The 16,931-nt window shown below is 36.1% G+C and overlaps 1 protein-coding gene across 1 annotated transcript in view; it reads right to left on the bottom strand.

The window, feature by feature from the left end:
- Positions 1–15,404, bottom strand: part of PTH2R (parathyroid hormone 2 receptor) — a 1,294,618-nt gene extending 1,279,214 nt beyond the window's left edge. The window contains exons 1-2 of the mRNA XM_044075404.1: positions 15,371–15,404; positions 13,901–14,011 (exon numbers count right to left, since the gene is read on the bottom strand). Of these exons, the coding sequence (XP_043931339.1) occupies positions 13,901–14,011; positions 15,371–15,404 (145 nt within the window). The remainder of the gene's footprint in view (positions 1–13,900; positions 14,012–15,370) is intronic.
- Positions 15,405–16,931: the final 1,527 nt, after the last annotated feature.

The following is a 16,931-nucleotide window of genomic DNA, read 5'->3' as shown; positions in this document are numbered from 1 at the left end:
CAGCAGGAAGAAAACCAGCAAGTCAGAAATTGACAAATAAATGTGGGATTGCAAAGCATTAATTATATTTGTGAAACAAGACAGAACAGCAAAACCTGGAAACATTGGACTTTTTTGACTTTGTAAAATTTGTAGGAGACTCCAAAGCATATGCCTTACTTCATGTCACTAAAGTTTAAAACACGTAGGACAGGGGAAGATGAAGGAAAAAGTTAACTTAAGTAAAACAAAAATTGTTTCTTAACAGTAGAATTTTTATAATGCATGACATAATGTGTATGCTTTAAAGTAAACAATTCTCAGTTATTTTTTGACTGCAATAGGAATACTAAAGTAAGGTGCCCCTGTTTTTTCTAACTTCTTCTTTCTTTCTCTTTGTTCAACTTTAAGAAATTTAGGCAATGCAGTGAAAGAAAAGACAAACAAAGTCTAGTCAAAACAGCATGATTCAAGAAAAATTGTGATTTTTTTTTTTTTACTTTTGTATAAGGGAATGACTATTATACCATGAGCTGATTGGCCAGCCGAGTTATACTAATGGAAAAGGTCCGGTTCCCGGACTTTTTCCATTAGTATAAACTCTACTTAAACACTGTCGTCTCGCTAAATGGGTTTAACATAGCGAGACAGCTTTAAAAAAAGCAACGGAGATCTCCGTTTGCTATTTTTTTAAGCGCGCCATGCTAAACCCATTTAACAAAGCAACGGAGAAAGCAAGATCTAAATAAGCAACGGACATCTCCATATTAAACCCATTTAACATAGCAAAAACAGTAAAAAAAAAAGCAACGGAGATCTTGCTTTCTCCGTTGCTTTTGCCCATAGCTCTGATGTACTGCTGCTGTCAGGTAATGTTTACTTCTAAAAAACCTGTATATGTATTTTTCAAAGCGCATGCATTAACTCATGAGCGGAATAAAATGTCTGCATCTACAGAAGACTTTTAATAAACCAGTCCTGGATGTTTTGCAGTGCTTGATTTGCTGCATAGTTTTGTTCACTTTTAAATGAAAATTATTTTGGTTCATGCTTGTACTTAAGTTGGTTGTTTAACACAGGCCATTGTAAATGCACAGCACATCTGATTATTTTATTGAATTGCCCTGTGAGCTTTGTGTGAAGGAAGTAGTTGTTATGCTCTGCTTTGTGAACTTGAGGAGCAGAAAGTTTTTTGCTTGATAGATTATTCCTTTTCTTAACAGCTACATCTCTGGCTTAATGTCATTCAGTCATTTTTATTTGATGGCCTCTACTAACATATTCAACAAACCAGTTTTGTGAACTGTAATATATTGAACTTAGGGTTGCCACCTTTTCAGATGGCCAAAGTGGGACATTTTTGGTACAAACATCAGATTTTACAGGGCGACACATACCCGTGAGCAGTACAAAGGATAAAACTTAACTTTTTTGCCTAAAATAAAAGCTTATTCTTGTAGCATTTTAGTTGCTTATTCTATTTCTTATAACATTAGGTATTTTAGATGCAGAATAACTGTTTTATGCAACTATTACATAAAATATAGGAAAGAATTTTGTCCTAAAATCTCAGGACATTTGCCATTTTTAATTTTTGTCAGGACACAACTGCCCAAGAGGGACTGTCCTAGTGGGACAGGTGGTAACCCTAATTGAACTATGCTGACTCATTTGTAAAATTACTTGGTAATTATACAGTCTGAATAATTCATTACAATATTTCAGTTTGTTATACTGTTCCATTGGTTATTCCTCAGTGCTGTCTATACTAGGCAAAATGACTCAAAAGAAAGGGGTGTTTAAATCTGTAGTCTAGTGAACGTCCATCAAACTAATATAAAACAGAGGTCAATATGTTATATTGATTGTGGCCTTTTCCAGTAGGTATCTGTCTGCATGTCTGTCTGTTAACTGACTGTGTAAGCTAGTCTGTTTTAATCTCAATGCATTCGTGCTTGAAGTGTTTGAAGCATTCCTGAATTTCACAGTTGCCTGTTGCAATTACTGAAGTAATTTATTAAATTTATTAATTTATTTATTGTGCAAATGGGTCGACTTTGTATTAGTCTGCAAGCTCTTCAGTTTTGGTTTGGTTTGTTTTTTTTTTTTTTTTGCTCTTCAGTTTGTGAGAGACCTTTTTTTTTTTTTTTGCTCCTCACTTGCCCCCAGACCATTTCTGTTGACTCAATGCGGCCCTTGCAACTGAAAAGGTTGGACACCCCTGATGTAGACAATCTGATAAGGGGCAATACAAACAGAATATGTCTTTCTTTCAATGGCTAGGAGATACGTTTTTCTGATAGCATTCATGTGTTTTCCCAGTCTGGGAAAGGAATAAAGATAAAACAAAAACAGATAGCACTCAGTGGAAGCACAGGCATCTTAGCACAAATAAACTTCCCTACAGGTTAACCCAAGTCTGTTAGTGTGGATTTCAGTCTAGGACAATTGTTCCTATTTGGAGAATTAGACTTCAGTATTTGAAGATATACACAGTTTTGTGTGTTAGTATTAAGTTAATAGGTTTTAAGGGTGTTCTGGGGATTTTATTTGAGGCCTTTCACTAAAACCAAAATGTTTGTGAGATGTGACTTAAGTTGAAATGGATATGACAAGAAATAACTATATAAAAGATCAACCTGCCATATATTAGTGCATGCATGCAATACAAAAGCTAGGGTGGCCACAGTGATGCAGCGGTTAGCGTTGCCACCTCACAGCAAGAGGTTCGCTGATTCAGTCCTTGGCTGAGGTGTCTTCTGTGTGGAGTCTTCATGTCCTCCCTGTGGTCGAGTGGGTTTCCTCCGGGTGCTCTGGTTTCCTCCCACATCCCAAAGACATGCTGTAGGTGGATTGGATACCCTAAATTGGCCCTAGGCGTGTGTGCGTGCATGTGTGTGCCTTCTGTGGAAGGTTGGGCACTGGGCTGGCAACATTGTAAAACTCCACTGCCAGTCATGAGCAGACAGGTGATCTACTGTGGTGACCCCCTAACCCAGAAAAGCCGAAAGAAGAAGATGCAACACAAAAGCTTAAACTAGATATTTAGCTGTTACACACAGCAGGTGGGAATAATAACTTTTTCACATAATGAAAACACATTCTATATTATCTTTAAATGTAAATGGTCTCACAAATATATACAAAAAAGAAAGAGTAGTGAACTATACTAAAATGCACAGTGCAACTAGTTATGCTACAGGAGATACATTTAGAAAGAGCTGAGCATGTAAATTTAATAAAAAAAAGGTTTTCAGGATGGTTATTCAGCAGACTATCTAGAACAAAGGATAAGGGGAGTTCTTATATTAATCACAGGAGGAAATCAAATAGTGATAGGAAAGGATAAACAAGATAATAATGGTACATTTGTAGTACTAAGGTGCTACTGGCAAGGGAGGAGGATTACACTGGCAAGCATTTATATTCCACCTAAAATTGCTATAATGGAGCTTAAGAAAATTCTGGGAGAAATAATCAGCTTTCATCAGGTAATATTACTTATAGGTGGGGACAGAAATTTGATTTGCAGCAGTCAGAATGTATCTGGGGAGCCCAGAAGGAAAAATATAACAAAAGAGGGTAGATATTGGAAAACATTTAAGGTGTGAATTTAGTAGCAGGAGTTCAGAGTGAATTTATGTATTATTCTCCAAGATACAAAAACTGTGCTAGGCTAGACAGAACTGATTTTTGACAGGAACATGGGTAGCAGTGGTGGTACAGTGGTTAGCATTGTCACCTCACAGCAAGAGGTTCTCCAGTTTGATTCTCAGCTGGAATACCTTCTGTGCTGAGTCTGCATGTCCTCACTGTGGTCATGTGGGTTTCCTGTAGGTGCTCTGATTTCCTTCCACATTCCAAAGAGATGTAGTAGGTGGATTGGACACTTTAAATTGGTTGTAGGTGAAAGTGTGTGCATGAGTGAGTGGTGCGAATGAAATACCATGACAGGGCTAGCCACCTGCAGTGTAAACCTTGGCTCAAGATGATTGTCAATGTGGAAGTGACACCCTGACCCCATGTGCAAAATGGGAAAAGGGGATGAGGATGGATGTGCATTTAATTGAAAGTTTTGATACGCATCCAGTAAGTATTTCAGATCAAGCACCAATAACTACTAAAATAAAAATGCAGGGTAATGAAATAAAAATGAGACACTGGCACTTCCCCACTTATCTCTTGAAAAGAGAGGAGTTTAAGGAATGGGCAGCAGAAACTGTTTGGGAGTTATTAGGGAAGATAGAAATTTCTTCTGAAAATATAGCTAGAGAGTGAGGTAAAAATAAAGTGAAGTTTAAAAATAGGGTAGAAATAAAAGGAAGGGAGATATGATTAAGAGGTATTAATAATTATTTAGAGGGACGAACAAAGGTTAAAGTATTGCAGAATAGGAGGAACCTCACAGAACAAACATAGGAGCAATTGCAGAACATTAAACAGAAAATAAGAGATTACCACAATAGTATGTATGAGTGTAGAAAGATGGCTGCTGTTAAGCAGGTGTTTCTTTTTTTTACTCCAGAGCACCAAGTTAAGGAAACCTTTAACAAGGAAGATAATTCATTGCATCCGAGTGATGCTTCCATGTGCATCTGCAGTTAACTCCTACTGATGCCTCTAGGCATTAAATATTGCTCATTCATATTTGCATCAATAATTCCAAAACCATGCTATGTACAACGTTTTAAAAGATTTCATCTTAAAGCTTACACAATGGCAAAATCAACTGCTTTAATATTTGACCTCTGTCTAGTGTAGGTAAATAGATATTAACTGTTATTTTTAATGATATTAATTTATATAGACATAATTTTCATATTTATCTAAATACGTCAACAACCAAGTAAGACAGACAGAACTACTTAGCCTCATATGAAAGCTCTCAGTCAGATAAATAAAATGCTGCTGGTGGCATGTGTGGAACCTGAGTGGTTGCTGAGATACTGTAAATTGTTTACAAAATATTACAAATGTAATAGTTACTGCGTTTACTGTGAGTTATAAAATTCAGTTTAAGACCAAGAGCCTAAAAATGCTGCCAGTATGAAAATAGTTTGCACTGAAGAGTTTACCATTTATACTTCTTTTATAACCTTTATGGTTCTGGAGATATAAACATTTGTTTGAAATGTGAGTACATGATTTGCTTCTGTGAAAAGATTTAAGCTCCGCCCATTGGAAGTTGCAGTGCAAACTTCCTGAGCTCTATTGGAGTGAATAAGATAAGAAGATATCCTGTAGAGATACTAGAAATATTTTAGAAATTTTATAAAAATCTGTATAAAGCACAGAAATATGGAAATCAAGAAAAGTAAATGTTTATGAAAGAATTAAGTATACCAAGGTTAGAGGTAGATGAGTCTGACTTACTAACATTTAGGATACGAGGAGATGAAATAAAAATGGTGATATATAATCGATCTACAGGAAAGTCGACAAGAAGAGATGGTATTCCTTTGGAAGTTTGGAAGCTAGTAGAGAAAAAACTGATAACTGTCTGGAAAGTTTTATTTAACAGTATTTTAAAAGCAGACAAGCAACAACATCCTGGTAGAAAGCAGTTGTGTTTGTAATACTTAATGAGGGTATAAAGACCTATCAGATCCATCTTCATATAGGCCCATTCCAATTCTAAATCATGATTATAGAGTGTTTATGTCTATAATGACTAAAAGAATGGCAAATGTGAGGCCAAAATCTTCAGATATGGATCATCGTGGTTTGTGGAGGGGCGGCAAACATATGACAACATTAACAGAACAATGATGATCCAGGGGGTAGTAGAATGTAAGAAAATACCACTGCTGCTGGTGGGTCTTGATGCAGAGAAAGCATTTAACAGAGTAAGCTGGGATTTTAAGAGCAGGGCAATGGAAGCATTTGCATTCTCTGATAAAATTATAAGGTTGATTAGGAGGATATATGAGGGATCAGAGGCAAAAACTAATGCAGATGGGTTCCCCTATGATAATATGTGTCTGTGAAGAAGAACCAGGCAAGGGTGTCCTCTTTCTCCCTTGTTATTTGTGTTATATTCAGAACCAGTGGCAAAGAAAAGGGTCTGTATTATATATTCAAAGTTTCAAAACTTCGAACCTCATATGATCGACACCATATGAGCGAAGTTTGAAACCTCAAATATATAATAAAAAAGAAAAAAAAAGAAAAACTTACCTAAATACTTTGAGCAGGGGGGCAAGCCCCTGCACTCCCCCCCACACCCCCGCTTCTTAAATATACCAACTCCGAGATCACACTTCAGTACAGAAAAGGGAAATCTTCCCATTCTACACCAACCTTCAAACTTGTAAAAGTTCGATCATATGGTGTCAGCTATGTGACATTCGAACTTTTACAAGTTCGAGGTTATAATAGGAACCCACAGAAAATAATGGACTCAGAAATTCAAGGAAATAATTGTATGATAGTCAAGAAAAGCTAGCTTTATTTGCAGATGATATTACTTCATACCTGATAAAACCAGAAAAGGACATTTCGGTGTTCTGGAACATTTTGAGACAGTTTCAAGTCTTTTCAGGATACAAAATTAATGAAGCTAAAACAAAGGCAATAGCTGTAAACTGTGTACGCACATATGCATTGGTTCAGCAATATCCATATTTATGGGGACATGATAACATGAAGTATTTAGGAGTATGAATTAAAAAAGGATTCTGTTGTGGCAACTAAGGATATGTTGGAAGAGATAAAACAAAAGCTAATACAAAAACTGAGAAATTAGAAACTCCATTTTATTTATATGGCTAGCAAGATAAATGCATTTAAAATATTTTAGTCCCTTTAGTTTTATACACAGATCAGGGACATTTTTATCAACCAGTTGAGAAGTTGTGGAAAACAGTTAATAATGAGCTGAATGATTTTCACTGGGAGGGGAAGGTAGCAAGAGTGAAGTGGGATAAGCTGATTCTTCCAACAGAACAAGGTTTGAGATTACCTGATTTGAAGGTGTATTTCAGAGCTACACAGTTAAGGTTCCTAATTCAAAGCAGAAAGGGATGATGATGAAATGGGAGGAAGCTCAAGAAACAAGGAGAGGCTGGGATTTTGATGCAGGTCCTTAAGGAGAACAACAATAACTATAAAATATTATATTCATAAAGTAGCAGAAAGGATTCTAAGAACTAAGACAACACAGGAATAGAGAAAGGAGATTCTGCCAATAGGGATGATTGCAATTAGGAATACAGGCAATAGGCAAAGGTGACTGGAATTTATTGGAGAAAAGTGGCAAAGGAACCAAGGTACTGGGAGCAAATAACTAGAGAGGGAAAGTTAATAGAATGGGAAGAGGCCAAGAATTTACTTTACATAGATATTTTTATACCTCTGGTAGATAGCAAATGTTGGAGGTGTGATGTGGAAGAAAGAGGTAACTGGGAACATATTTTATAGGAGTGTAAGGAGTTGGCAGACTTTAAAAATTCCCTGCAGACTACTCTATCAGAAATACTGCATGAGCAAATTGGTATAACTAAGGAAATGACTTTTGAGCTGTGATACAGAATTGGAATAGCCAGGACACAGTAAGGCCTCACTGAGTCTAATTATAGTGGCTGCCAAAAAGCAATTACTAGAAAATAGAAATCAAAGTCTAAACCAACTGCACAAGAAGTAGTGTATATAGTAACAGACATAAAACAACAGGAAGTGGGATCTTTAGTAAAGGGTAAGAACAAATTACATAGAAAAAATAGGAAGAGGAAAGAGACTTAAGGAAATGCAGGAATTGAATGGGCTTTGCAATGTTTGACTGGCAATGACTGGATAGATTATAAAAGTGATGTATAATCTTTACATCTGAAAATATCTCAACATCGTTTGTTTTCATTTATATAAATGTATGATTGCCTACATCATAAGTGATAATTTAATAAAGCTATTTTTGTTTAAAATAAAAAAATAAAAACATATTCTAGAGTTAAGTATGGTCCTTCATGTAAGTATCTACACCTCCCACATGAATATGTTCTGTAGGTTTATGTATAGATAGTATTTTTGCTATTATCCATTTGTAACAATGGTTGTAAACCACCCTTTCCATAAACAAATGTTGGTTGATTTCTTCTAATAACTGATCAGCTCCTTATTGCCCAATAGAATTTTCAAGTTGTCTACCATGGTATATCTAATCATCGGGATATCAATCATCATTTTCAAACAAAACGATCTGTAGTAACCTACAGACGTTTTTTTGTAAATGTTTTGTAAATTGTAATATTGTTGGAAATGCCTTTTCTTAAGATGGGTAGAAAATGCCTCTCTTTTTTTGGAAAATGCCTCTTTTTTGTGCATTTCTATAGCTGCAGTGCCTAATCATGTTTATTGTAACCTCTATTTCAAAACATCAGAATAATAGCCTGAATTTCTTGTGAAGGTCTACATTTCTTGAGCATAGTCTAGAAGCTTGTCTCATCTGACCTCTATCTACGTTATGCTTCATGAAATATGGGTCAGAAATTCTGAAGTACTCATAACCGTGTATCCTTTCTGAAGACATTACTCTTAAAATATATGTTGTTAAACTCAGTTGTCAAAGTTACATCTAAAAAGTTCACTTGTATACCTATGTCACCTATACTAAAAATCAGTCAGTGGACTAAAGTTGTTCTATAAATGTTAATAGCCGCTTCTTGGGATCCCTTCCTTCTGAAAAACATATCAACAAATCATTTCTGCAAGACAACATTCTCATATAAAAATACAGAAGATATGGCATTTAACTCTCACCATCTGAAAACCAAAAAAGCATAGGATGGTGCCACTTAGCCCTCATAGCTAAACCCCATATCTGTTGATAATATACTGAGTTCAAAATAAAAAAAAAAATTGTTCTCTATAATTGTTACAAAATAGCAGCCTTCCCATTCCAAAGATCACACTTATGGTTCTTGGTGTTAAAATAAGCAACCAAATGAACTGTTTTGAACCCCAAGAATATGCTGAACATGAAATATATAGTAAATACAGGCAGAAAAAAAAAAACATGAGCACACACAGTATTATATTAGGTAGAAGGAACTAGCTAAGATCTATAAATTCCCACAGATATTAATACACAAAGAAAGATACAAATAATAAAGGCATGCACTAATTGCAATGAAAGGAAGAAAGCACAGGATGAACCAGTTATAAATGTAGATAAGCTGAGAGATTACGCCAGATGCCCTGTTATTTTAAAAGAAACTGAGATATGGAAAGACATCAACAAGACAAAAACAAAAGAGGAAATGAGAAAGGTAGACAGAAAACTATACAGAAATACTCAGAAAAGAAGAAGAGTTACAAAAGACAGATATAGTGGCAGGTCATATTCCCCACAGGAGAGAGCGCCTGACCTACGACATGTGTGTGGAAGTACAAGGAAAAAGATTCATTTTGTTAGACTATGGAGAAAAATGAAATATATGGGATGAGCAACACTACTAAAAACAAATTGGAGGCAAAAAGAACTAGGAGTCTGGTTAGCAAAGCAGGTAAGAAATCTGACATAGACTAATAACGCAGAAACTGAAGACAGAGCTAAGGAAAGTAAGGTAGTCAAATACAATAAAGGCACAAAGTCAATGCAGAAAGACCAGCAATAGGTAGCAAGCATATTAAACAAATAAAGAGCTGGTAACATATTCATTAATGATCCTGACACCGGGGGGGGGGGGTAAGGACTGGGAATGGGTGGCATTTTAACGGCCACCAATCCAAACAGTATGTGAAAACTAGTGGTGACTGCTACACAATGGCTAGTAGAATGATTCATGCAAAAATCCAGAATTTACTGGAAAAAGCAATTAGACAGCAGATTTGGCATGTAGGACTTCTAGTGACAACAACACTGGAGCTCTAACAATCATTCTGCTGCATAAACATAACTTTAAAAACAAGATACCAACTTTTTCATAAAGTACAAATTACTTTGTGAAATGAGAAGAAACGCAACCAGCACTCATTACTTGTCTCAGATCACTATCAGATAAATGAAATCAGACAAATGGACATGGTAATACCACTAGGCACTACATACTGTCTCTCTCCCTTTTTTTTTTTTTTATTCCTGGCATGGCACTGATGATAGTGGGGAAGAAATACTTATGAAAAGTCACTTTAGTTTTGAAAATGACCAAAAAGTAATAGTTACAATAACATGCCACCTTTCAGGCCAGCTTCATGCTCAGAAGGCCTATGCATACTCCTTCTTACTTAAATGATTACTTCATTTTGCAAAATACCTAGTCATCATTTAATGTTCATTGTACTGACCTACTGTAAAGAATCCCAAGTGGAAGCTAGGAGAATTAAGAACAAGCATCAATGATGCATGCTGTCACAACTACATCTGTAATGTACCAGGTGACTGAACTCAGATTTGCTATCTGCAGTATAAATAACTCACAGTGCAGGTCCTGATTTAGATATTAAGCCAGTGGATGAATAATTCACAAACATTGCTCATCTGTTAGCTCAGGTGTTGTATAATCCCACCATTGAATGAAACACACACACAAATTTGCAATAAGCATTGTTAATTCTACCTAAATGCTGCATAGAGCACATGAGGGATGATGGAGTTGTAGGCACTGTGCAGATTTTAGTAATGCTGCACATATAAGGGAGTACAGGCAGGGAGGTTAGACACTTTTTGTAGCTGCACAATGGTACAACACTATGCAACCAAAGTTTAACTAGTATAAAAAGCACTCTTGGCAAGGGTGATACAGTATGCACTGTGCTGCACACAGTGAGACAGCACTATTGACATATGCTACTAGGACCATATGTAGGAGTAGGCAACACAACTGAGAAATGTCCCAAACTCAACACAACTGAGACATGTACCAAACTCAACACAACTGAGAAATGTCCCAAACTCAACACAACTGTGACATGTTCCAAACTCAACAGAATTGAGATGTGTCCCAAACTTTGTTATGCTTATTACATAGTTTGTGGTTCGGTGATAATTTGAATTGGATTTAAACTACTTATAAGAGGAATGTCACAACTCATGGAGGCCTGTCAAGTTACATTCTCATATTGAGAAGCAGATATGTTTCTACAGCTGACAAGTGTCAATGCATTTATGTAGCTTTTGTACTACAAATTCAGAAGCAGTAGTGTACATGGGACAAAAAAATGTGTGCATGCATATGAAAGTGTGTGTGTGTGTGTGTGTGTGTGTGTGTGTGTGTTTGTGCGCGCACGCATGTGTGTACTATGTATAAACCATTCTAAAATTCTAAAACATATTACATTTGTGTTTTTGCCTGGATAATAGCATGACAGAATAATAATAATAATAGCAGAACACTGTGATAAGGAGTATGCAATTAGCAGCTTGATTGTTTACGAACTACTAACATTTGTTAACTGAGATAGTAAAAATGGACTGATTTTCCCTTTTCAGCAGAGTCCCTAGGAAAAAATCTCCAGGATACAAACAGAGGTTTTAAAGTAATTTATCAAACGTATATTTTAAGACAAAAAGCACTAGCACTGACAAACATATGATACAGATGCTGTAGAATACAGTGAGATTAGAAAGTACTATAATAAACCTATCAGTAAAGCAATTAGCTGTAACACTGACAAACGCATGATTAAATGGGACTTGGAAAGAGGAACTTTAGTCATGTACATCCAAATCCCTTTTTTTACTTTTGCTTTAAGTGACAGGATAAAGAAGAAGAAGATGGAGAGAATGGTAGAGAAAGAGTTCTGAATAATATCAGAGATGGATAAATGTTTCCCACAAAGTAAGAAAGAAAGGGTTATGATAGGGTCTATATTATATCCGCAAACGCTTAAAAAAGCGAACGCTGATTGATCAAACCTATTTTTGTGAAACTGCAAAATATCGAAGCAGCATAAACTCAAATTTTTTCCTAGGGAAAGAATTTGGTTGTCCGTTTCTGTTGCTTCGGTATTTTCAGTGTTATGGTGGAAAGTTACCGGTCGGATTCAGGTAAGTGTGCGATTGTGTGGATGTGAGTGTTAGGGTGATTTAGGTGAGTTAGGGTTAGGGCTCGGGTTAGGTGTGTGCGATTGAGTGGACATGAGGGTTAGGGCGGATTTAAGTGAGTTAGGGTTAGGGAGCGAGTGAGGTGAGTGTGCGATAGTGACGGACCTTAGGGTTAGGGTTTGGGTTAAGGTAAGTGGGTAGTTAGTGGTGTGTGCATAGTTTAGTGTAGGGTTAGGTATCAGATTTTAGGTGTATTTGTGTGGATTTCTGTTTGTTTGGTGTGCTTGTGCTGTGTGTATGTGTTTTCTGGATCAGCGATTTTTTTTCCTTGGGAAAAAAATTGCTGATCTGACAGTTCGAGATTGTAAGCTTTTGCTTAAATTAGGTCGATCAATCAGCGTTCGCTTTTTTAAGCATTCGATGATATAATATAGACCCTTATGATACACCCTTCAAAGTTTCACAGGAGTATATCCACAAGATAGGAATGTTTTTGGTTTTGTTGAAAGAAAGATTCTTTGGGGTTGTTAGTTCTGAAAAAAACTGAATTCCACAGTGTGGCCACATGGAAGGAGTAGAGATAGTTACCAACCTGACTTTTAGATTTAGTATTCCATTTTGATATGTGTGATTGAATTTGTTTGGCTGGAGAGTATCTGTGTAGCAGATTACAAAAAGTAGGACATTTGATATGGTTATATAGAATATTATGAGTGGTTTTAAGCTGATGAAGAGTCAGTCATGTAAGCATTGTTTAATCTCAGGCAGCAGACAAAATGAATAAACAATTCTCACCCAGTGTATATTGGGTAAAACTATGAATTACCTACAATCCTACCATGATGTGTTGGTATTTTTCAATGGCATTATTTTAAAAATATATGCTGTTACATTTTTTTTTAAATAATGCTATTGTACAATGTGAGCAGTGCTCTTCTTTCATGTATTTGCACTTATCTGAGTCAGTGAAGATGGTTTACATAAGTACTGCACATAAGTATGTCCATGGTTATAGTGACACTCTCACAAATCATTGTACAAGTGCTCTTGGAGACTCTTAAAGCTTAACAGATGAATGAAATATAATATAATCAGAGCCATTTAAACATGCAGGCTGCAAGTTGTAATCTTACATTATGTCAGCCACATACAACTAGAAACTTGTTTTTTCCCTGTGGGCATTTTGCTATGGAAAATGAAGACTTTTTAAGGTTTTGATAACTATACTAATTGGTGTGTTAATGTGGCTTATAAGCTCAATTTTATCTCCAAAATGGATTGAAATGTATTTCACAGAGAGGTAAAGCTGTCTCCTTAGGTATACATTTTCAGACATCTATAGACATCGTTCTGGTTATATGATTATATGGGCAATGTCACAATGCATGGCTATATGTAATGTTACTATTCACAATACCTTTAGTACATAAACTGCTAAATATTATTGGTGTTGTATGTACTCAGTCATCATGGAACTGAGGTAATTGTAATCAATTATTTATTCATTTGTATCCCATCTAATCCAATCATGCCAATGTAATAGTGGCACTTTGATTCAGTACTTGCTGATTTACAGCCTGGATTATCATCCAATGTCAGAAAGTACCTTATCAACTGATGAAATGTTATGATGAGACTTGTTTAGACAGAACTGATATTTTACCCATGCACCAAGTGATTTATCAGCTCCCAGTGTCACTGAAATGCATTTATTCCTTTTGGAAATATACAACTGTAATGAAGTACTAGCTACCAGTCCTTCTGATTACATTGTAGTACATTGGAAAGTTTAACTGTACTCCTTGTTTCTGTATCCAAGTTTAGTTTCATTCATCATTGTTTTCACATTAATGAACACTGCAGTTCTTGAACCAGAACATTTCCATTTTTCTTCATGTTCTGCATTCACCTCAGTACTATCAGTAAATGAAATGCCAATACCTTCATGATTGAAGTCATAAATATAAGTAGGGCATGGAACAGATATCACTTCTCCTGGAGAACCTCTTGGCCAGCATATTAAACCATCCCAGCCTGGAGAGCAGTGTCCATCTAAGTAAAAAAAAAAAACAACAGACAAGAGACGAAAGACATTACATTTCAGAAATGAGCAGATACTCATGTGATCTTAGGGAAAAGAAATAGAGTTAAAAGTACAAGTGTTCACCAGTCATTCAGAAATTTTAAATTAAAGCAAAGAGTTATTTATGCTCTTCCTCTTAATTACTTGTCAGTATGTGTTTCAAACTGTAATCAAAGTGTTGAATATTTCATGTTTTTCTGGCATGCTGCTGTACTTATAAGCCAGTTTTACAAAGCACAGAGAGATAGATAACATGGAATTAATGTGTTTAACTGCTGTTCTTGACCTTCGACATTTGCATTCTGACATAACTGGGAAATATGCAGTTTTATATTACTCTCAGCCAAGCCAAATTATTTCATAGTAATCTGCATGCAAAGCTTTCAACAGTATGTTTTGTACTACTGGGGTCTGTGTGATTATGCTTCTCTGGAAATATTTGCTGAAGTGCAGCATTATCTATAAAGCTGAGTTTTAAGGGCAGCAAGATTTGAATTAATCACTGGCTTAAAGCAATTGCACAGAGGGCTTTTGTACAACTCTGAGCTTTGAGTGAATCCACCCAACACAGGGTAGCTTCACTTTTAAAAGAGATTCCTGTTACGGCACATGGATAATTCTGAACGAGTAGACCAGTGATAATTCCAAAAGGTAATGAAACACACCCTACATCCTATGATACAACTTCCATGCTGCAGCTTAGTGTTGCCTTAAAATGTGCCCTAACATTGTTCTGCTGTATGTTTCCATCTTGTTGTGGCATGAGCTGGATGTAGTAGAATGATTTTATACCACCTGTCTCTGCCGCCCCTTGATATGCTATTTTAGGCATGGATGATGAAGAGCATTGATCTAAATTATCTGGTAGTCATATAATCTGCTGTGCCTGTAACATGTCTGCATGTGTGCAGATGCACTGGCGTTTTTGTAGTGGATTTGCACTTATAGGCATGTTACATTGGTGAATAAGCAGCTGCACAACTAGATGCAGGGCAATTTGTCCAATGTGTGTATGTGGCCATGTGAGGATGGTCACCTAGACTCACACTGCTGCCTTCATGTGTAAACCTGCCTTAAAGAATGGGTGATTTACATCTTCATCCTGATTGGCAAATAAGCATTCTCCAGCTGGGTGTTAATGTGCAGGTAATGCCAGGGAAAAATATTAAGCTGCTGTGAAAAAAAGCAAATGATTACTATTTTTACACGTGTTAAATGTGACTTTGCTGTTTATTGAGCATCAAATTTAAAAAAAAGGAAATGAAGAAAAAAAAGAGCATATGACTGCATGTGTGAGAGAGTGAGAAAGAGGTAGAAACAGTACATACCATCATCTTCCATCTCCAACAAGTGGTCCCTCATTATGCATTTGCTTACAATAATGAAACTTAAATGTCTGGCATTACTGACTAACTTTAATCCTCATTGACTTACAAGAAAATTAATGATTCTAAGAGGGATAGTGCACAATCAGTGACAATAAAGAAGCACGAGGGAATAGTTGTGATGCCTTGTATTCTATGATTGTATTTTTTTCATTCATTAGCATACAATGACACGTGACCTGTATTGACTCAACAAAGTGGAACTGCTGGACACGTGTGTGTGTGTGTGTGTGTGTGTGTGTGTGTGTGTGTGTGTGTGTGTGTGTGTGTGCGTGTGTGTGTGTGTGTGTGTGTGTGTGTGTGTGTGTGTGTGCAGACATTAAATATTTACATAACTTATATTTTAGATGTAAAATATTTCATCCAACAAGACTGATGCATACAACAGCAAGTTTGAAACATCAGGTGGAAGAACTACTTGAAATCAAAAATATATAAAAAAAAAACAATATAGTAAAAAAGTACAATATAATTTAACAAATATCCCATTCTCTAAGTGCAATAATGACCACCAGGGTGTGTGTATTTGGGAAAATAATGTTCTTCTGAGGGTGTAGAGGCCCTCTATCACACATCTCCAATATATTAGATGATATGTTATTTTCCCAACAAAACACACCCTAACATGCATTACTTGGGATACTCTGTACTACCAATGTGATTTCATTACAGTAGACCATCAGAACCCTTTAGAAAGGTTTAGCACTGCTTATGGTTTGCCTGCAACTGTGATCCTGAAATGGTTTCAGTGCTAACTTTCAGGACATACAAAGTAAGTGGTTTCAGAAATAAACCCTTCATATGCTATAACCATTAGTATTCCTCAGAAGAGTTTATTTCAGCTCGATTATTGTTCAGTGGATATACACTACCATCTGGGGATACCATCCTGTAAAAAAAGTATACAGTATCTCTGCCATGATGACAATATTGTCCACTGGCTGTTAACACCCAGTCTTATCCCTCTTTTGGACCTTCATCAGTTAGCTGAAAGTGAAGAAGTCATAAGTCAAATTTCATCTGTCTGCGAACATTTGCAAATCCCTTGAGGTCTCATCCATCTAAGAAGAGACTGTCACAGTTCAGGCCATGCTCCATTATCACTTTGTTCTTCAGATTTGTACTTTTATTTCTTAAAAAATAAAGGCAAGAATATGATTACTAATAATGTCTGATCTGCATGTGATTCCGGATGATGAACTGCCATTAAAGGACCAATGGAATTTGAAAGGAAAGTTGAACTGTAACACTTTTGGTCCTACTTAAATCACAAAGAGCTTTTATGATTATCCATATGAAAAATATCATTTCTATGGCAAGATATTAAAAATTGCAGCTTTCCTGAAAGATCTTCAACTTAATTCTAAAGAGGAATGAGTCCCCCTCGCAACAAGAAATGTCCTTTAGAAAACAAACGTTCATGGGCTGACTTTTCAGTTTAAGACCGTTATTTGAAAATGGACCAGTTTCAAACTAAAGTGGATACAGTTCAGGAATGCTGTTA

This window comes from Protopterus annectens, chromosome 6.part1, assembly GCF_019279795.1.
Source record: "Protopterus annectens isolate FY-2018-M chromosome 6.part1, PAN1.0, whole genome shotgun sequence".
NCBI lineage: Eukaryota > Metazoa > Chordata > Ceratodontiformes > Protopteridae > Protopterus > Protopterus annectens.
The sequence above is the reverse complement of the archived record's forward strand: the minus strand, read 5'-3'. Positions and strand labels throughout refer to the sequence as shown.